Genomic DNA, 21,824 nt, shown 5'->3' on the forward strand with positions numbered 1-21,824 from the left:
GAGTTTGGGTCTTAGGAGGTTAAAGATGATGCCACTACATTCTTGTCTAGAAGATATTAAAGTGTATTTGGTGACACACAAAAAAGGGTAAAGTTTAAGTATAGTTTGGGTCCACACATGTCCAAACCCTGGTGTGTGGGCCTACTTAGTTTTGAGAAATTGTCATGGGACTGGGGTCTGGGTGACCCAGGGCCTGTAAGAAGTTATGGACATGTGTGTTTTTGGTGCTGCTGTCTCCTGTTTCCATGTTTGTGTATCTAGGTGTGTGTGTGTGTGTGTGTGTGTGTGTCAGCCAGGAGCCTGGCCACACCTGCGGAGGAGAATTACTCACACCTGCAGCTGATCAAGCCTCATCAGAGGAGTTACTTAGGAGTGTGGTGGAGCTCTCTCCGATGCTGGATCATTGCGTAACTTCACGTTAGTCCCTTGGTGAGTTAGTTAAGGTTATTCTGCCGCATTGTGGTGTTGCTGACAGCTGCCTCTTTGTTATTCCCCAGGAGGAGTGTGGAGACGAGAGGGCAGCGAGCACGGGGTGCTCAGACACTGAGGAGACAAAGAACACTAACACTGGCAAGAGGACATGTCAGAGTCGGGAACGCACTGGGGATTTATTGTTGTTTGGATTATTTTGCATCACTGTAAATAAATGCACTGACCTCATCAAAGAGTCCAGCATTTGGGTCCTCCTTCCCCTCATCATAGTCTGCCACGCAGGCCGTGACAGAAAAGCCCACTAAAAGAACGCCCACCAGACCAAAGCAATGGTTTTGACTTGATCAGCATTAACCCCGCCCCCTGACTTTGATGGGTGAAGCTGACAAATAAAATGTATTTATGAACAGCGATGCAGGGCCAGGAGTAGCAACGTGAATTAAATAAATACATCTTTAAATAATTCATTATCAATTTTTTTTTAAATTAATTATGTATATTTTTAATTAAGTACTAAAATAGTTAATTCATTAGTGATGCATTTATTTAATAGAACCATAAAATTATTGCTAGTTTACTCAAAATAAATTGAAGACATCAATATTAAAGGTTAAATTATGATAATGAATACATGCAACTATAACTGATGACATAATGAGGATTTCTTAAGCTAAAGCCAAAGTGCTGACTCATTTGGCATGTTACTCTCAAATGTTTTCCCTAATAACAATAACATAATTACACTTTAGCCACAAGAGGGCAGCAGCATTAATATAAGTCACGTGTATATAAAGGTACAGTGATTATATTACAGTGATTCTGACAAAAACAAAACAGAAGTTGATGGCAGTGTGTTTTTCCATGACAGAATAATTACGCACACCACACTTTACAGTTATTTATTTGTAAAAAATGTTTGGAATCATGTATGATTTTCGTTCCACTTCTCACGTGTTCACCACTTTGTGTTGGTCTTTCACGTGGAATTCCAATAAAACTGATTCATGTTTGTGGCTGTAATGTGACAAAATGTGGGAAAGTTCAAGGGGGCCGAAGACTTTTGCAGCCACTGTAAAGTTCACTATCAGTAACATCACAGCACCCACCCAGCAGTATAGAAACTCCGTCATGCTAGCTAGTACGCAGTACGAGTTATTGTAACTGACTGTAAAAAGTCAGCACAAGGAAAATAAACTCCACCTAAACTTGGTTTATATCTGACCCAGATAGACTGCAGGTCTACCTGACACTCGGACCGGCGGCTGCCTCGGGTCTCTGCTGCTCCTGCCTCCCCTTTCCCTCATCCACCTGCTGCCTCTGTGGAAGCTCCGCCATAGCCACCACCAAACAACTGACTTATTTTTACACATCGACCAGCATCCGGCCAATCCACCACCTTTCATCGTTTATACCGTTACAAAAAAACATCATTGGCCCATAAAAACAAAAATCACCATCAGTATGCTCGATGGCCAGTCCGGCTATGGTCGTGCCATCAGTTAACCCTTCACGTGCCAGCTGTGACACGCGTGCCCAGGGTTGCTGACCCCTGCTCTAAAGCATCTGATTTGGATTCCTGAGATCAAATATATTTTCCTTTGGCTTTGTTTTCTTCCCATTTGTGGCTTTAATGTAGTGTTACATCCTGTTTGTTTGCTTCCATCTGTACACATGTCCAGATTCACTGTTATGTTTCTATTCTTACATTGCTGTGTGATCACTGTTCCCTCTGCTGACTGATGTGACCTTTTGTATCTTACACTGATACTTGTCATATTTGTATCTGCGACTAAAAGATAAAAAGTTTTCCATGCTAAAACACAGCTCCACCTCCTGCAGTTCTCCCTCTGAACCACTAGATGTCTCTGTTATCTAAATGAAGACGTGCAGCACAGCAACCACAGCAGCGCTCAGATCACACGTGTCCTGTTCTCATGTATAAAAGCATGAAACAGGTGAGACAGGTGGGATCAATATTAATGTTGTGGAAATATATGAAAAAGCAACAGAAGAGTGAAAACATTTGGTGTTTCTAGAAAGATCTTTCAGCTCAGAGCTGCTCACAGACTGTATTTACAAGTGACAAACTGCAACTCTACAGTACATCTACAGTATATATCAAATCTATTCTGTATTCAAATCTATTGAGTGATGTTTGAAAGTCTTTCCAGGTGAGTTTGATCCAGGAGGGTCTGAAGCCAGAGTCAGACAGAGACTGTGCAGAGACTGTAGAAGGACAGAGCAGCAGCAGAGCAGTCCAGATACACTGATGATCCTCTGTCAGATCCAGAGGGACACACAGGGATGATGCTGGACTCTACATTGTGTCTGACAGTGGAGCTGTTCTCAGAGCAGTTCACTCTGCAGCACTGACAGTCATCTGCACTTCATTCCTCTGTCAGTCACTGCTGGATGAAGCTCTCCTCTCCACCTCCCAGTAACATGGCCCAGTCAGAGTGTCTCTACACACAAGCTGCTGCTGCTTCAACCTCTCTGGATCATCAGGACACAGCTCCTCCTCTCTCAGCACACACACCGTCCTGTTTACCATCATCAGCTCCTGCAGAGAGAAGGAGGAAGAGCAGAGGAGATAAACGAGTGTTTCCAGAGACTCTTCATCAGCTGTCAGTCAGTGATGCAGCACATCCAGTATAAAGAGCAGCAGGGACTTCAGTGCTGGGACTGTACTAGGACGCATTGTTGCTTCACTTTCTCTAATCTTTGGATTTTTATTGAAGATGAAGATGTTTTTCCCTCCTAGTTTGAGTTTGGACTTTCACTCATTAGAAGAAGCTTGGTGTGTCCACTCTGAGCTCTGTAGGAACCCCAACAACAAGCCCAACAATCCAGATGAACGCTTCCAGCTGTTAACTGGAGGAATTCCATCCAAACATCTGCTCTCACTAAATTCTTCCTCACCTACAGACTGTGTTCTTCACTGCTTTAAACTTGGAAATGAATGCAGTCATTGGTCTGTATGCTGCTTTGTTCAGAGAGCTGATTGGCTGTTGACAGTGTTTGATCAGAACGTGTCAGCCGTTACTATGGTGACCATAAAGGTGAGAAACAGGAAGTGTTTGTGTCCAATCCTGAAGCCTGTCACCATTCTCCTCTCACAGCTTCACTGAGAAGCTGCAGCTTTACAGGAAACACTGGATCTTTGTTTCATACTGACTGTGTTTAGTACAATACTGCTGACAGCACCACCCACTCACTCCATCACTCTACTTGCGTTCTCGTGTACTCCAGTCTGTAGTCTGGACTCTGCTGAAGATCAGACAGCTGCTTCACATCTGGATTCTTCAGGTTGTTCAGGCTCAGGTCCAGCTGTCTCAGATGGGAGGGGTTGGACTTCAGTGCTGCTGCCAGATAATCACAGCTGATCTCTGACAAACCACAGAAACTCAATCTGTATAAAGAATGAAAGATGTAAGTTTATTAGACAAAGTGTGAGCTTGAAATCATTCAGTGTTTCATCATCTGTTCAGAGCTGAAGAAGGTTCAGAATGTAGAAGTTTAGAAAATGGAAACTCCAAACAGCTGAAGCCAACAGGAAGCAGCTTCAAACAGGAAACTGTGCAGAGTTTCAGACTATATGTCCTGATGCAGCCAGTTGGATTTTGGAGATTTGAATCTCTGTTCTGTGACTAAGTCCTTGAATCATTTCTTCCAGTTGGTCCAACAAGACAGACTAAGTATTGGACATGTGTTGTGGCTCCATTAGGGGAGCTTCTACATGTGATGTGATGGCCCCTCTGGGTCTGTCAGGTCACAGGACTGAAGAGAGCTCAAACTGGGCACACAGTTGTTCCAGTCTGGACCAAAGACTCTATACTGGGACTGAGGGACTGCTTTGACTGCACCCACTGGGACTTTTTAAAGGCTCATGTTCTCACCTAGATCATCGATTTCTACTTATATTTCTGTCTGGGAAAAATGGGGATTACTTTGAAAACAGGAAGTCTTTTCCCCAATAAGCAGCCCTTGATTAGTAAATCACTCCAACATGTTCCCAGGCAGAAGAAGCTGTCTTGTTATGAGGGAGAGAAGAAAAAGATTGAGGCACAGGAACTTGTTGAAAGAGAGATAAAGCAGCTAAAATCAGGTGTAAAAGTAAAGCAGAGGATGAGCTGAATAAAGGACACTCAAGGTTTGTAGATAGCTATGACATGCTAATCCCATCCAGCAGCTGTATTCTACCTGTAAGCTGATCCCTGCTGAGCCAAAGCACTTTTTCACATACAAATTACAACCTTTAATAGAAACCTATTGGTCAGCATCTTATTAGCCTGCTGTTAGCTTCATTCCACAGAAAACTGAGAGAAACTAACAGAGTTGATAAAGAATAAAGAGAAATGTGCTGATTTAAAGCCTTTGAAGTGCTTCAGATGATCTCTGTCCACTTCTGTCCACTCATTCATTCATGTAAGCTTCTAATGCAGCTTTGATCTTCACAGTCTGCTTCATGAAACTCATTCTAACCCTGAATGTCAGAGTGTTCCTCCTTCTCTTTCCCATCATTCATGCTGGCAGTGGAGGAGATTTGGATGTTGGACTGTGTTTTGGATGATGTGTGTATGTTTGTGTTGGACTGCTGTCTGTAAAGCAAACGCACATTTTGTTTTGGATTTCAGTGTCAGACAGACTTTAAGGTGGAATGAAGAGTTGGAGAGTTTCACAGTGAATTATGCAGTGGAGGATTTTTCTTCTTCTTTGACTGTTTGAAATGTGAACATTGTTCTGCTGCAGTCAATGGACTAAACCAGAGAAGAAGAAAACAGACTTTACCATGAAGATCCTCAGTGTGGATCAGTATAATATCAGCCTGATGTCTGCAGTTTAGTGTCAGCACAACTTTCACATCATATTCATCTCAGCACAACTAAAACATGCTGACTGACCTCAGAGTTTCAAGTCCACATCCTGGACTCTCCAGAAAACCACACAGATGCTTCACTCCTGAATCCTGCAGCTTGTTGTTACTCAGCTCCAGCTGTCTCAGATGGGAGGGGCTGGACTTCAGTGCTGCTGCCAGATAATCACAGCTGATCTTTGACAAACCACAGCCCTTCAATCTGTATAAAGAATGAAAGATGTAAGTTTATTAGACAAAGTGCTTGAAATCATTCAATGTTTCATCATCTGTTCAGAGCTGAAGAAGGTTCAGAATGTAGAAGTTTAGAAAATGGAAACTCCAAACAGCTGAAGCCAACAGGAAGCAGCTTCAAACAAACACAACAAGAGAAAAAACTCTGAATGTTTCACATTAAAGTCGTACATTTCTCATAAAAACAGGACAAAGACTTGAAAAAGTCGTGTTTTTCCTTCCAGGAACCACAAGGCTTCACTTTTAAAGGTGAAGTGTGAAAGAAACGGACATATTTGAAGTCCAACACCTTTTTCCAGTCACATGATTAAAGCAGACAAACTACAAGCTCATTTTCATTCCAACAAGTCATCTTCTGACCTGGACTAACAACACTGGTCTCTATGTGCAGCTGGCTGTGAGACCAGTGCTCAGGGAGCGTCTACAAAGTGCAACACTGAAAGAACATCGCACACTCATTTGCTTCCAGCACTTTCACACAAACATCTACTGTCATTATTGTCACCAAACTCTGTGGATCCTTTATTGCAAATTCAAATGGGATCAAGTGGTCAGACAAAAGAGGGTTATGAGGAAATATGATGAAATGTTGTGTATTAGCAGCAAGTTATTGAATCATTTTCCTCAGAAACCAAACAAAATGATTGACAAACATGTTTTTACAAACTCAGTGTTGGACTTGGATCAGCAGGATAAGCTGATGTTTAAAGGCATTTGAGTCTCGCTGTATGAGAGTCCAGTTATTACTCAATATTTATGGATGATGTTCTTTCAGTGTTGCACTTTGTAGACGCTCCCTGAGCCTCACAGCCAGCTGCACATGGACCAGCTGACATTACCCAGCATTAGAGGCGGCTGTAAAAAAATGGATTTTCCTATTTAAATGGTTTTAATTTGAATAAAGCGATGTTGATTCATTCAATCCTGAATGGATTTTTAATATACAGGGAGTGCAGAATTATTAGGCAAATGAGTATTTTGTCCACATCATCCTCTTCATGCATGTTGTCTTACTCCAAGCTGTATAGGCTCGAAAGCCTACTACCAATTAAGCATATTAGGTGATGTGCATCTCTGTAATAAGAAGGGGTGTGGTCTAATGACATCAACACCCTATATCAGGTGTGCATAATTATTAGGCAACTTCCTTTCCTTGGGCAAAATGGGTCAAAAGAAGGACTTGACAGGCTCAGAAATGTCAAAAATAGTGAGATATCTTGCAGAGGGATGCAGCAGTCTTAAAATTGCAAAGCTTCTGAAGCGCGATCATCGAACAATCAAGCGTTTCATTCAAAATAGTCAACAGGGTCGCAAGAAGCGTGTGGAAAAACCAAGGTGCAAAATAACTGCCCATGAACTGAGAAAAGTCAAGCGTGCAGCTGCCAAGATGCCGCTTGCCACCAGTTTGGCCATATTTCAGAGCTGCAACATCACTGGAGTGCCCAAAAGCACAAGGTGTGCAATACTCAGAGACATGGCCAAGGTAAGAAAGGCTGAAAGACGACCACCACTGAACAAGACACACAAGCTGAAACGTCAAGACTGGGCCAAGAAATATCTCAAGGTTTTATGGACTGATGAAATGAGAGTGAGTCTTGATGGGCCAGATGGATGGGCCCGTGGCTGGATTGGTAAAGGGCAGAGAGCTCCAGTCCGACTCAGACGCCAGCAAGGTGGAGGTGGAGTACTGGTTTGGGCTGGTATCATCAAAGATGAGCTTGTGGGGCCTTTTCAGGTTGAGGACGGAGTCAAGCTCAACTCCCAGTCCTACTGCCAGTTTCTGGAAGACACCTTCTTCAAGCAGTGGTACAGGAAGAAGTCTGCATCCTTCAAGAAAAACATGATTTTCATGCAGGACAATGCTCCATCACACACGTCCAAGTACTCCACAGCGTGGCTGGCAAGAAAGGGTATAAAAGAAGAAAAACTAATGACATGGCCTCCTTGTTCACCTGATCTGAACCCCATTGAGAACCTGTGGTCCATCATCAAATGTGAGATTTACAAGGAGGGAAAACAGTACACCTCTCTGAACAGTGTCTGGGAGGCTGTGGTTGCTGCTGCACGCAATGTTGATGGTGAACAGATCAAAACACTGACAGAATCCATGGATGGCAGGCTTTTGAGTGTCCTTGCAAAGAAAGGTGGCTATATTGGTCGCTGATTTGTTTTTGTTTTGTTTTTGAATGTCAGAAATGTATATTTGTGAATGTGGAGATGTTATATTGGTTTCACTGGTAAAAATAAATAATTGGAATGGGTATATATTTGTTTTTTGTTAAGTTGCCTAATAATTATGCACAGTAATAGTCACCTGCACACACAGATATCCCCCTAAAATAGCTAAAACTAAAAACTACTTCCAAAAACATTCAGCTTTGATATTAATGAGTTTTTTGGGTTCATTGAGAACATGGTTGTTGTTCAATAATAAAATTATTCCTCAAAAGTACAACTTGCCTAATAATTCTGCACTCCCTGTAAATGTATTTTGCCAGAATCTCAGGTTAAAGCTCCCAAAAGTATTTCAACAACAAGCAAACAGATAAAACAGTAAATGAGAGCAGCTAAACACACAAAGATGGAAACACAGAGCGTGGATCGTTCACTCGACGGCACGTACACGGACACGCCGTCGGGGCTGAAAGTGGACAGCTCACAGATCCTGAAGCTGCAGGTTTCATCTGTCTCCAACCAAAACTGAGTGAACCAGCAGCAAAAGAAGATCCAAACTACGCTTTACGTTTGATGAACATCGTCATGAATTCTCTCTGACTTTGACCTTTACTTCCTGCACAGCTCTCTCTCTCTCAGTGTACTTCAAGAACAGTTTACCTTCAAAAATCTGTTTTCTGCATTATTCACTGCTTATTACGCACCAGTCTGCTGTTGTGTTCACTGCTGTCGGCCTCCGAAAACAAAGCCTCATTTCTGCTGTTCAATACTGAAGAAATGTAAACCTTTTAAAATGATGACAGATTACAAACTCTCAGCTGTGTCTGTAATCAAACCTCTGTAACTTTGCTTCACTTCAGCAGCATCAGCTCATGTTCACATGTTGATTCATGGTTTGCTTCAGTTTTTGATCGACTGCAGAAGATTTTGAAGGTTATCTGCTATAAAAAGCCAGAAGAGGAAAATCTGCTTCATGTGTTTCTGTTTGATCCTCAGTGACTTTGACACAAAGGCCTCTGCTGTGATGATCACACCTCTGATCAAGTCTCACAGTGTTTGTTTTTATACATATGGATATGTGCTGATAAATGATCAGAATTAGAATATTTCCCACTGTCTGCTGTGTGCCGTGACCTTTGACCTGCTAAAGACAGTCAGCTGTGGATTATTCATTGTTGTGTCTGATACTTAGAACTGTGAGGAAGAACACTACACAGTTAATCAGGGTCCCCTCTCTCTGAATCAGGAAAGGTGGGCAGGCCGCGTGTGGGCCGCGGGCCATACGTTGAGTCTCACTGTTTGAAATGTGAACATTGTTCTGCTGCAGTCAATGGACTAAACCAGAGAAGAAGAAAACAGACTTTACCATGAAGATCCTCAGTGTGGATCAGTATAATATCAGCCTGATGTCTGCAGTTTAGTGTCAGCACAACTTTCACATCATATTCATCTCAGCACAACTAAAACATGCTGACTGACCCCAGAGTTTCAAGTCCACATCCTGGACTCTCCAGGAAACCACACAGATGCTTCACTCCTGAATCCTGCAGGTTGTAGTTGTTACTCAGCTCCAGCTGTCTCAGATGGGAGGGGTTGGACTTCAGTGCTGCTGCCAGATAATCACAGCTGATCTTTGACAAACCACAGTCCACCAATCTGTATAAAGAATGAAAGATGTAAGTTTATTAGACAAAGTGTGAGCTTGAAATCATTCAGTGTTTCATCATCTGTTCAGAGCTGAAGAAGGTTCAGAATGTAGAAGTTTAGAAAATGGAAACTCCAAACAGCTGAAGCCAACAGGAAGCAGCTTCAAACAAACACAACAAGAGAAAAAACTCTGAATGTTTCACATTAAAGTCGTACATTTATCATAAAAACAGGACAAAGACTTGAAAAAGTCGTGTTTTTCCTTCCAGGAACCACAAGGCTTCACTTTTAAAGGTGAAGTGTGAAAGAAATGGACATATTTGAAGTCCAACACCTTTTTCCAGTCATATGATTAAAGCAGACAAACTACAAGCTCATTTTCATTCCAACAAGTCATCTTCTGACCTGGACTAACAACACTGGTCTCTATGTGCAGCTGGCTGTGAGACCAGTGCTCAGGGAGCGTCTACAAAGTGCAACACGGAAAGAACATCGCACACTCATTTGCTTCCATCATCCAACCTGAAGAGGAAACAGAGACGGCTCCCCTTCAAAGTAAAAGCTGCTCCTTTTGGACACAGTATCAAAGAAAGTCTACAGTATAACATAGAAAAGACAGTTTTGGTTGTTTTTAAATTGTGCAGAAATGAAACTACAGTAAGCTCAATTATGTGACAGACATTTCATCCCATGTCAGTTTGGCCTCATCCTGGGCCGGATTATCCAGCACACACTCTGACCACAGGCCCAGGGGCCACGCACAGCTGGGCTCCATCCAAGAGACAGGAAACAAACCAACACAATAATAAAAAGCACCATGTGATCTTCTTACATCTTCAAGACAAACATAGTAAAAACATATTTGTTTCCTGATAAAATGATGTGACAGGTAGAACAGAGTAAAGTGGTGGTGTTACAGCCTTTCTCATCTGGAGGCTGTAGCAGCAGCTCACAGTCACAGTGGATTTCCACTCATGAAAAAGCTCTGGCTGCTTCATTTCTCATCTCATATCAGAGACTTTATTGAAGCTGTACTGTGATGCTTCCATATTCCAGTGAGGCCTCCAGAATGATTTCAGCTGTTCTGTACACACACTGTGTGCCCTGTATGGCTCAAAGTCTCTGCAGCCTGTTTTTATCTGCTATCATCAGATCTTCATCATCCTCATTCACATCCCTCACACACTCTACAGCCTCATCAGCACTGACTTCATCTTCACTGACTGATGGAGCACAACATGAACCTGTGGAGGCTGAAACACTGTCCTGTCAAACATCTCCCCGTCACCACTCCACTTCTGTCAGCCTTTAAATGAACCCTGCTCAAGTCTGTCACTTCTGTTTGGAGCCAAAAGGAAAAACTGTTGTTCAGTCGTTTGGAAAGACACAACATTTCTGAAAGCACTCAAACTTCTTCACATTTGTCTTCAGACACATCCTGAACATTTAGGAACTAAAGAAAGTTTCAAACATCAATCAAAGACCTGAAATATAGAAAAACAACAACAGCCGCAGTCAGTGAACTCACCTCAGAGTCTCCAGTCGACAGTTTGGACTCTCCAGTCCAGCACACAGAAGCTTCACTGCTGAATCCAGCAGCTTGTTCCAACTCATGTCCAGCTCTGTCAGATGGGAGGGGTTGGACTTCAGAGCTGAGGCCACAACTTCACAGTGAGTCTCTGAGAGTCCACAGTAAGTCAGTCTGTGATGATAGAAAATATAAAATGTGTTATTATAAAAGCAGAAAATCTGCATTATAAACACAGACTGAATGTATATGAAGACAAAACAGAGTGAGGTCATAATCTGATGAACATCTGCTCTTCACATCTGTGCTTCAGCTCCTCTTACTGTGTTTAACATGACACAACGATTGAGTCTCTCTCAGATCTGCAGACTTTTAATGAGAATCTTTGTTTGGCTTTAAAACCCTTTAAGACCTACCATAGAACCAAGTCCGCCAGAGCTTATATTATATTTTTATATGCTGTAGTGCCAATTTTGGGAGCATCTCAAGTTGCTATACATCAATACAACCATTATAGCCCACATTTTAATAATACGTATGCATTAAGTGCATTGTAATTACATAAATTGCAAGAAAGTGCAATAAACTACAAAAAAAATTGAAAATCGTTTTTGTTTTTTTAACATATATTTCTAGTTAGAGAAATTTAGGAGGCTTATCCCTCAAAACTGTAAATACAAAAAAGTTGCACAAAATAGTTTCCCACCACAGGAAATTTATTTTGAGTGTCTTCATAGTTTTATTTTTGAAATACACCAATTTTTATATACTGCAGAAAAAACGAAAATAAATATTATAATGCAAATTTGCAAAAAAGCAGCATATGCATCAAAATAAACTATTTCCAGCAGTGCAATTTGAGTTCTAAGCATCCCAGCAACGACACAGAAAGTCATAAAGTCAAAGATAACTTTTAAAAACACCAGTATAGGCTCATGAGGTCCTGATAGTAAAAAAACTACATTTCCGCGAAATGACGTCACTTCCGGTTTCTGGCAGGTAATGGCGGACATGCGAAAGTTCGCGCTGACGTCTATTCCAACGTAGGAAGTGTTTTGCGAACAGCTGATCGGATCGGCAAAGCGTGTTTCTGGAATATAGGGCGTTTATCAATATGCGTACTTGTGCGTACTTGCGTTCTCGTGTACTCGTGATACGTCATCAGTCGGAGACCAAGTACTGTTCCAATTCGAAGTACGCATCACGCCGAGAACGCGAAAAAGTCCCGGATGTGTTCTCGATCTGCCCGTTTTATCGAGCATGCATCGGTGTAGACTTGGGACAGCTATATATCCCAGAATGCATTTCGTCCAAACTCAACAGCGACTCCCAGCACATCCCCCCCCCCCCCGCTCGCGATCTTCTCACTACTCAGGTTAAAGAAACTCCAGCAGCTGTCTATTGTATTGAGTGTCCACTAGAATAGAAATAAAAGCGTTCTAACATCTCACCTGCTTGTTTTTATTAAGGTATGTACACGTATGTACATGTACACTATTTTTATTAATAGAGGTTTCACTACTGAGGTTAACAATGATATATAAGTCACTTAGATCATTTCTAAATGTTAATGTTTGGTTTATTTCAGTGTTTTATTTGTTCCTGAGTAAACCGGTTTGGCTGTGATTAAAGTTAAGCTTCATAACATGTTACTCACAGTTAAATTAGGAGGGGACGGCAGTAAAAACTCCGGACCTGTGACATCATCACGTACGCTGGTGTTCCGACTGTACAAATCGCGAGTCTGTGCTCGCGTTCTTGGCGGGTACGTACTCCCGTGCGTTCTCGGCGAGTACGTACTCACCGAGAACGCGAGTACGTACTCGCGTACTTGGGCATTGATAAACGGCAATTATGTTTTTGTTGCTGCAAGCGCTTTTTATGCAGTTTTTGCAAAGCTATATGTGGAAGGAAACCGTGACCAAGCTGATGGGCAAGCTGATGGCATAAGATGTAACTACAACTCCTCCGGTTTCATAAGCAAAAAAAATTATTGCTCTAGCTTACGTGGTTGCAGAGCTACTGGGATTTAAATATAGTTACGCAAAACGGAGCGTGCCCGCTCCGACCGGCTTTAAAGGGTTAATCTGCAGATGAAGGCGGAAGATGGTGTCACATTTAGGCTTCCACAATGTCCACAGTCTGTCACTGAGATCTGATCCAGAGTCAGAGTGAAGACACACATTTGGACTGTTTCCTGCTTTGACTCCAGAACATTTTGAATGTAGGAAAAACCTGCTGACTGTTACCAAACGGAGCAGAAATCTCATCACTGGACAATAATGATGAATGAACTCAGAGCTGCTGATATCAGATCTGATTTCAGGGGAACTAAACACAGAAATGATTGGCTCATTTTAGCTTTCTGAGCCATTATCTGCTGGTGTGTCGCTAGTTGGCATAAAATGATTTGTATTCCTGTTCAGGGCTTCAGTGTTTATGAGTCCAGATCCAGGTGACAGCAAGTCAAAATGATGTTACCTGTCTGTGTCCAGCAGCAGCCTGTATTCACTTTGAATATTGTTATAACCTGACATGGATCAGTTTGTCTTTGATTAGTTTGTAAATGTCACTGTTTCCATTGGCCCTGAGTGACGGTACAAAGACAGAGAGGGAGAGAAAGGAGAGAGAGGATGGAGACAGCAAAGAGAGAGCAAACACAAACAGGTGAGAGTGGACAGGTGACCAAGGTCAGCAACCAATCACAGAGCTTCTGTTTGACCCACAGTCACTGATGATGACTGCACATAAGCAAGCAGTGTGTTACTCTGATATCAAATATGGATCCTGCTCTTCTAATAATGATCATCAGATGATATTATTGTGTTATTTTGTAGCTGAATACGATGCTTGTGTGATTATCAGTGAAAGAAGCAGTGAGGAGGATGGAGAGAGAGAGAGGACAGAGGGTGAAGTTAGAAACACTAAAAGGATTTTTCATGGATTTCATGGATGATTTGAGTGATTTCCAGCAGGACACTTAAACATGTCAGTGGACGTCCTAAAGAACATATTCACTGATATGAAACGTGTCATTGAACAGGATTAATATCAGTGGAAACATGGTGGAAACAGCTGTGACTGCATGGATGTGACACACTTCAAATCTGTTCTCCACTCTTGGATTTGGGATCCATGGAGCTGCTGCTGAGTCTGTACAATAAAGGATGGTGTGGAAGGTTGCAGCGTACGGACACAAACACTTTGTGCTTACAATCTGATTTTATTTTCAAAATTAAACTACTAACCTACTCTGATCAATGATGTTAATGATCACATCTGGACTCACCCAGCCTTTCTGCAGTTCCTCACAGCTGGAATCAGTCTCTGTCGTCCCTGCTCTGATGTGTTGTACTCCTGCAGGTCCAACTCATCCAGAACCTCCTCTGACATCTGCAGCATGAAGGCCAGAGCTGAGCACTGGATCTCAGAGAGTTCCTTCTCTGATCTGTTCTCTGACTTCAGGAACTCTTGGATCTCCTGATGTACTGAGAGGTCGTTCATCTCCATCAGACAGTGGAAGATGTTGATGCTTCTGTCAGGAGAGATTTTATCATTTTTCATCTTCTTCAGGTTGTTGATGACTGTCTGAATGGTTCCTGGACTGATCTCTGTCTGACTCAGCAGACCTACTAAGAGTCTCTGGTTGGACTCCAGACAGAGGCCATGAAGGAAGCGAACAAACAGGTCCAGGTGGCCATTTTTACTCTGGAGGGATTTCTCCATGACTGTAGTTAAAAAGACTTCCAGTGATGTGAAGCTATAAGACTTGAACATGTTCTTAAAAAAAGATCTGTTTTTGTATTCTTCTCGGAAATTCCCTACAAAACCTTCCACCACCTTTGTCTTCCTGTTGGTGTGACAGTGGAACATGTAGACTGCAGCCAGAAACTCCTGAATGCTCAGATGAACAAAGCAGTAGACTGGTTTCTGGAAGATCACACACTCTCTTTTGAAGATCTCTGTACAAACTCCTGAGTACACCGAGGCCTCTGTCACATCCAGACCACACTGCTCCAGGTCTTCTTGGTAGAACATGATGTTTCCTTTCTCCAGATGTTCAAACGCCAGCCTCCCCAGCTTCAGAAGAACTTCCCTGTCAGCCTCCGTCAGCTCCTGTGGACTCGTCTCATGTCCCTCGTGGTACTTGTTCTTCTTCCTCTTTGTCTGAACCAGCAGGAAGTGTGAGTACATGTCAGTCAGGGTCTTGGGCAGCTCTCCTCTCTGCTCTGTAGTCAACATGTGCTCCAGAACTGTAGCAGTGATCCAGCAGAAGACTGGGATACTACACATGATGTGGAGGCTCCTGGATGTCTTCATGTGGGAGATGATTCTGCTGGACAGCTCTTCATCACTGAATCTCCTCCTGAAGTACTCCTCCTTCTGGGCGTCAGTGAAGCCTCGTACTTCTGTTAGCCTGTCGACACATGTAGGAGGGATCTGATTGGCTGCTGCAGGTCGGGAAGTTATCCAGACGAGAGCCGAGGGAAGCAGATTCCCCTGGATGAGGTTTGTCAGCAGCTGGCTGACTGATGACTTCTGTGTGACATCAGACAGCAGCTTCCTGTTGGTGAAATCCAATGAAAGTCTGCTTTCATCCAGGCCGTCAAAGATGAACAAAAGCTGAGAGACAGCCAGCTTCTCTGCTGTGACCTTCTGTAATGTTGGATGGAAAACATGGAGCAGCTCCAGAAGACTGTACTGCTCATCTCTGATCAGGTTCAGCTCCCTGAATGAAAGCAGAACCACCACACTGACATGTTGGTTCTCCAAGCCCTCTGCCCAGTCCAGAGTGAACTTCTGCACTGAGAAGGTTTTTCCAACACCAGCCACGCCGTTGGTCAGAACCACTCTGATGGGTCTCTGTTGGTCAGGTAAGGCTTTAAAGATGTCCTGGCACCTGATTGGAGCGTCATGGAGGGCGTCCATCTTGGAAGCTGTCTCCAGCTGCCTCACCTCATGTTGGGTATCAACCTCTTCACTCTGTCCCTCTGTGATGTAGAGCTCAGTGTAGATGGTGTTGAGGAGGGTTCTACTTCCTGTTTCATCACTTCCTTCAGTCACACGTTCACATCTCCTCCTCAGACTGATCTTATGTTCATCTAAAACCTCCTGCAGACCAACATCTGCTGAAAGAAAGAAAAACAATGAGACTAAAGAGAAAGAAAACTCTTCAATGTCTGAACAACACAAGAAGTCCAGTTTTCAGAAATGAGTCCATCAGCAGACAGATGTTCAGTCTTACTTTGTACACAGCTGCTCTGACTGGCTGTCTGCAGTCCAGCTCTGCTTCTGGATCTTTCTCCACACTGGGGACAGGAGGAGTCTCCTGATGAAGCAGACTGGTCCCAGTATGAGGAGATGCACTGTCTGCAGAACCAGTGTCCACAGCTGGTAGAGACTGGATCCTTCAGGACGTCCTGACACGAAGCACAGCAGGAGAGCTGCTCCTCCTCACAAACACCACTCCTCTTCCTCTTCCTCTCTCTGTGAACACATTTCTTTATCACTAAAAACATTTACTGTTAGTGAAAAACATCCAGATGTGACCAAACTGCAGTTCCTCACAGTTCCTTTGATTTCATCAACACTAATGAGCTGCTCTTCCTGTCTGCCTGTCTTATTAAACAGTGAGTGATGAATACAAACTCAACACTTCCTGCAGACTTCCTGACTTCACAATAAAAGCTTTCCATCAGAGAGAGACAGTTATGACTTTCACTGTTTTACAGCCGCTGTGTGCAGATTATCTGGGTCAGTTCACTCTGAAGCAGCTTAGAAGTGTCCGGATTCCAATCTCCATCAGGGTGTACGACCTCACCCCTGGCGTCGTTGCCCACCTCTCAATTTTAAATACACGTAGACATTGAGGGCTAGCAGGAGGGGCTTTGCGCTTACCTGCTGCTCTGGCAGGTAGCTCCATGCCCTCCTGGGTTTTAAATGCACCTTAGAACACACATACATCAACACTACATATGAGCGGGTGGAGGGAGGTTTGGAGTCTTCCTACACCCCCGTTCTCTGCGACCTGCTGGAGCGGGGGGGCTAGGAGGAGGAGTTGGCCGTCCGACTGGGGTCTGGAATGTGGGGCCTCCCTGCTGCTGCGGAGTCGGGGCGGTCTGCATCTCCCCACCGCAGGGAAAAGGGTAACACCACCTGGGTCTGGGTGCAGTTTCCCCCTCCAGGGGCAAGGGTACCTAGACCCGGGGCATAGAGTACGCTTGGGGAGTGTGATTGTGTGTACAGTGTCTCTTTATGTCTGTCTCCACATTGGGTGAGTGTTGAGTAATTGCCTATGAGAGCATGAGGGTGGGAATGGATGTTTGTATTTGAGTGTGCCTGTATGTCTGTGTCTATATGTCACGTTGGGTATCAGACGCCACCTCTCTGGGGACATCTCAGGCCCTCCAAGGTTTGGAGGCCTATCTCCCCCCACCACTCCCCCTGCCGGTGGCAGAGGCCCTCAGACATCGGTGCGTTGGTGGTTCTTTGTGTCCGGGGGTGGGCGCCCAGGTACCCACCGGCTCACTCCTTGGCGGCTGCTTATCGGGGCATGGAGCCTGGGGCTTGCTCGGGCCACTTCGGGGATGGGGTGCCCTCGGCCTCTCGGCCCGGGGCTCGGTCACTCAGGCACAGCTGGCTGCCGGCGGCGCTCACGGGCGCGTCACTGCAACCCCCCCTGGCTTCTGCTCCGCGGCTGCTGAGTGACCCCTCATCTGGGACTCTCGTCAGCTCTTTCTGGGACAGTGGCGCGGCTGCCCCTCTGTTGGTCTTCCTTGGTCTCTTGTGTTCTGGGGGCCTCTGGATGTCTGGAGTTTTGATCTCCTCCATACCTGCTTCATGCCCTGGAGGATGGGACTGTGGCCCCCCACACCCTCTAGCAGATCATTACATTAAGGAACCTTTTAAATACAAGCGCGCTCATGCTCACAGGTGTACACACGGATGATTACACACACAAACTACACCCTTTTGGGCTCCTACCTCAAAGCACACTGTGCGCTGTCGATCTCACGTGCTGCACAATAATGTTTAACATTTAATATTTACTGCCATATTCCCATATATCATTGTGATCTTGTTTATTACTCTCGTCTTCTTCTGCTTGCTTTCTTTTTTCTTTCTCAACAGGTGATCCAGGTCATCGATATATGTATTTTTTTTGTCTGCTTACTCTGTTGGTTTTTGTTTTTTGCCCTTTTTCCCCGTCCCTCTTCTCAGGTTTTTTTTTCTTTCCCTCTTTCTTTCTCCCCTTTCTTTCCACCAGTCAAGTCTGTCCCGTATTCAGCAAGTGAAAATAAAATAAACAATAAAAGGTGAATCAGATGGACCATTACGGCAAGGCTGGGATGGTCCATTTGGTAAAGTAAATCCGTTGGGCATCTTTCTTCGCCTTTAGACAATAATTCTGATGGCAAAAGAGCCAAACGGGACAGGCGCAAAAAAAAAAAAAAAAAAAAAAAAAAGAAGTGTCCGTGTAGAGCCGTGGTCTGACACACAGAGACTTCTGATTTTCTCTATTTAAACAAACATGATGAAGATGAGCAGGTTTCTCTTCTAGTATAAACTCTGTGTCTCTCTGGCTGGCTCATGATGGCTTTTCAGATTTTATGTTTTGCTCTCTCCTGCTCGCGTTTTGCCTTCCTGGGTGGAGCTTGTAATGGCCTCTCGCTCTTGGTCCACACAGTTATGATGGTTACACCACCTGTTGCTGATTCACCTGGGCTTACCGGTAACCATTTAACGCTGCGGCGTGGAGCAGTTTGTCGCTGGGACATTGACCCTCCTGTGTTCATGATCTTAGCTCCTTGCTAAGAAATCTCTCTCTAAATTCACCAGTTGGGTTAACTTTGTGTATACTTTGAGTATATATTTCCCCGGATCTGGTTACAGACGCTTACCTGTGACTCCCGTGTGTGGCTGTGTGAGTGGAGAGCAGGACAAGAGTGACTGAAGAGGAGTGAGTGTGGACTCCCTTCCCTCTTTTCCCTGGAGCCCTGGAACCCCTCCCCAACTCACTGTACATATATAGAGCACTGTGGTTCACCCTTTGGTAAATAAACTGTCACCTTTTTGTTTGTCAGAACTCAGTCTGTGCTTGAGTTCCTCTGTTAGCCATGACATTTTGTTGGTTCTCTCTCTTCAGGTCCCTGTAAGTGTTTGATCTAAAACATTATATTTATTCTGCTTTGATTGTTTTGTGTGCTGAGGGACATTGTTGCATGATCCACTTTTTCTTATCACTCAAATATCCTGATACTTTCAGAAAGTTGGAGAGCTCTCCTGGCTTAATCTTTGCTCTGTACTGCAGTACTTCCATTCGTTTCACTGGACAAGTCTGCATGTGAATCTACAACTGATCTGACATTGTGGCACAAACACAGTAAACAAACACTACGAGCACCTTGTTTCATGTGCAGTGGCTTTCTTCTCATTCTGTTACTGAACACTGTATGAAAAGCCTCTCACTGCCAGCATCCTTCCAGCCCCACGACAACAGGACCAACTCACATCTTCACAACACCAAGAATTTTTCCCCTTTTCTTTGGAGAAACTGAGAAGCCAATAGGATTGTAGCTCAAACTTGCCCACAGCCCTGCTTCATCACTGCTCACTCCTACCTGTGTTGGTGCTGAGTGGACAGTCATAGCCTGCTGCTAGCATGAATGCTAAATGTACTGCTGTGGATGATCAGCAGAAAAAGATGTTGTCAGTTTGACTGTTTGCTGTATTTAAAGTGTTTTTCTCAGTTCATCTGTATTCAAAGTGCATTCGGGGCTTTAGCTGACAGCTCTTTGTGCTAACAAACTAAACTCTCTTAGTTTAAGCCAACAGACTTTACCAAACACAAAGCTGCTGCTGCCTCCTTGGGTTAGCTTGTGTGACTGGTGTTTACACCAATGAAATCTAAATCACACTAACGTGTCCTCCAAGGTGTTTGGTGGGAGCACTGAGTGAAACACAAGAGCTCTGGTAAAATAACAAACAGGGCTGTGAGAGCAACTGAAGTGATAAAAATACTGTTTAAAGATAAAAAACACTTTGATGTTCTCTCGTCACCTAACAAAGTCCAAACCCTGTGAACTATTCTAGCTTTAATAATTGTGGATTCAGGTATCCTGAACCCATCTTTGGACATTTGTAATTAAATATTTTAAAACTCCATCAAAGAGTCCTGATGTGGCTGTTTGGAGAAGGAAAAGAGGGACAAAGTGGAGCGTCGAGCTGAGGCTTCATTCACTGCAAACCTACAGTTATGTTTCCTTATTTCTGCTGTTTGCATGTTCACAGCTGAAATAAAGCTGCCTCTTTGACTTCATCCTGTTGTGTTTGGGTCCAATCCTGCCTGCCACACAGCGCTACAGGACAAAGTCTAATATTTTTGTCTTTTTAATGAATCTTTGGTCATATTTATCCAGGAAAACACAAACATGTAAAGGAGTCATCACAGTTCTCTGACCTCGTTGGTCCAGGTTCAGCACTGAACTCTGGAGGGTGACCTTTGGACCCATCACTCCTTATAGACGGACAGCTGGATCCTGCAGACTGTGACCTCTGACCTCTGCAGACACAAACATGTTTTATTCAATGATCAATTCTCTGATAAAGTGATTGAAGCAGCTGTGATCACACAGACTGCAGATAATGCAGCTGTTTCCTGTCAGTAACAGTCCTCTTAGATTAGAGTTCAGCTTTTTACAGGAAAACAAATGTCCCTGAATGCAACAGTGAGACACAGTCTGCCTGTGTGGCTGTGATAGCTGCCGTTAGGAGCGCTCATGTGTTTGCAGTTAGACGAGGAGATGTTACCATCATGGACATGTTAACAAATCCTGCAGCATCACGTGGCACAAACACTTTGTGTTCCTGTCATCTGGAAGCAACAGGAAGTTCATTAATGAAGGCGGGATGGAGACGTGACTGTGATGGTTCTCCTTCATCCAGCTGTTACACACATCTGGGCTCACACGACGAGCCTTTGTCTAAAACAGCAGCTGCTCTCTGAACACTTTTCTGAAGAGGAGCTGCACAAACCTTTGTTTGCTTTCTAGAGCAGCGTATCAAAGTCAAACTACCCACTGCTAGCAGCTGTTTCTATCATAGTTTAGGATCCAGATGTGTGAGGTCTAAATTTACACCTCTGATTAAAATACATAGTTAAAAACAGCCAATTGAGTCCAAATGTGTCTTAAAACCAGATAAACTGACAGTTACAGCTGAGCCTGTGTGTCCTTGGAGACACTGCTCTGCTACAGAGATGCATTTTAGAAACCAGGAAACATCAAAATCATTTAAATCAAAGAGTTCATGTTACTAACAGCTCACCTCTCTGCAGCAGAGTCTTTAAAATCAATGAGGAAATCTATAGACGTGTCCCTCTGTAAGGACACAGAGCTGGGTGGAGGTCCAGGCTGGTTCCTGTGAATAATGATGGAGCAGTGATGTGAGTGCTGAGCTGTGACATGGAGAAGAGTCACGGACAGTTAGAGATGGTCATCTCACCTCTGAGCTTTGGTCTGGCTCTCATGTTCCCCACACAGAGTGCTTTTAGAGGGAGGGACTCCCTCCTCTCTGTCCTCACACTGATCCATGCTGATCAATTCACATCAGCTCACACACACTTTCTACCTTCACCTGCAGAGCAAACACAAACCATTTATGTGCATATCAACTGAAATCCTCCTTTCCATCATGTGTGCTGTCCAAATATCAGCTGCTTCTTTCCTGCTTCATCTCAGTGTCAGCTGGATGCAGCCAGACAGCAGTGTGAGGCAGAGGAAGCTGCCATCAGCTGCTCTACTATCAGTCCACTAGATGGAGCCGTGAAGCACACACGATGCATTCACTGACACACACTGATTCACTGAGACTGGAAGCTTCAGTCCATTAATGGAAAATGTCTTCAAGGAAGTTCAAACTAGAAAAACCTTTAAC

General features: G+C 43.9%; 1 protein-coding gene across 1 annotated transcript; it reads right to left on the reverse strand.

Annotated features, from left to right (window-relative positions):
* Window positions 1-486: 486 nt before the first annotated feature.
* LOC134619173 (protein NLRC3-like) lies at window positions 487-21,512 on the reverse strand. The gene is made up of 12 exons (XM_065469653.1): window positions 21,393-21,512; window positions 21,216-21,308; window positions 20,350-20,451; window positions 16,135-16,376; window positions 14,179-16,018; window positions 10,890-11,063; window positions 9,194-9,370; window positions 5,334-5,507; window positions 3,661-3,841; window positions 2,899-2,992; window positions 657-733; window positions 487-543 (listed from the first exon to the last, which is right to left on the reverse strand). The coding sequence occupies exons 1-12, from the start codon at window positions 21,479-21,481 to the stop codon at window positions 487-489; spliced, it is 3,300 nt and encodes a 1,099-aa protein (XP_065325725.1). The 5' UTR covers window positions 21,482-21,512.
* Window positions 21,513-21,824: the final 312 nt, after the last annotated feature.

This window comes from Pelmatolapia mariae, linkage group LG20 (assembly GCF_036321145.2).
Source record: "Pelmatolapia mariae isolate MD_Pm_ZW linkage group LG20, Pm_UMD_F_2, whole genome shotgun sequence".
Lineage (NCBI taxonomy): Eukaryota > Metazoa > Chordata > Actinopteri > Cichliformes > Cichlidae > Pelmatolapia > Pelmatolapia mariae.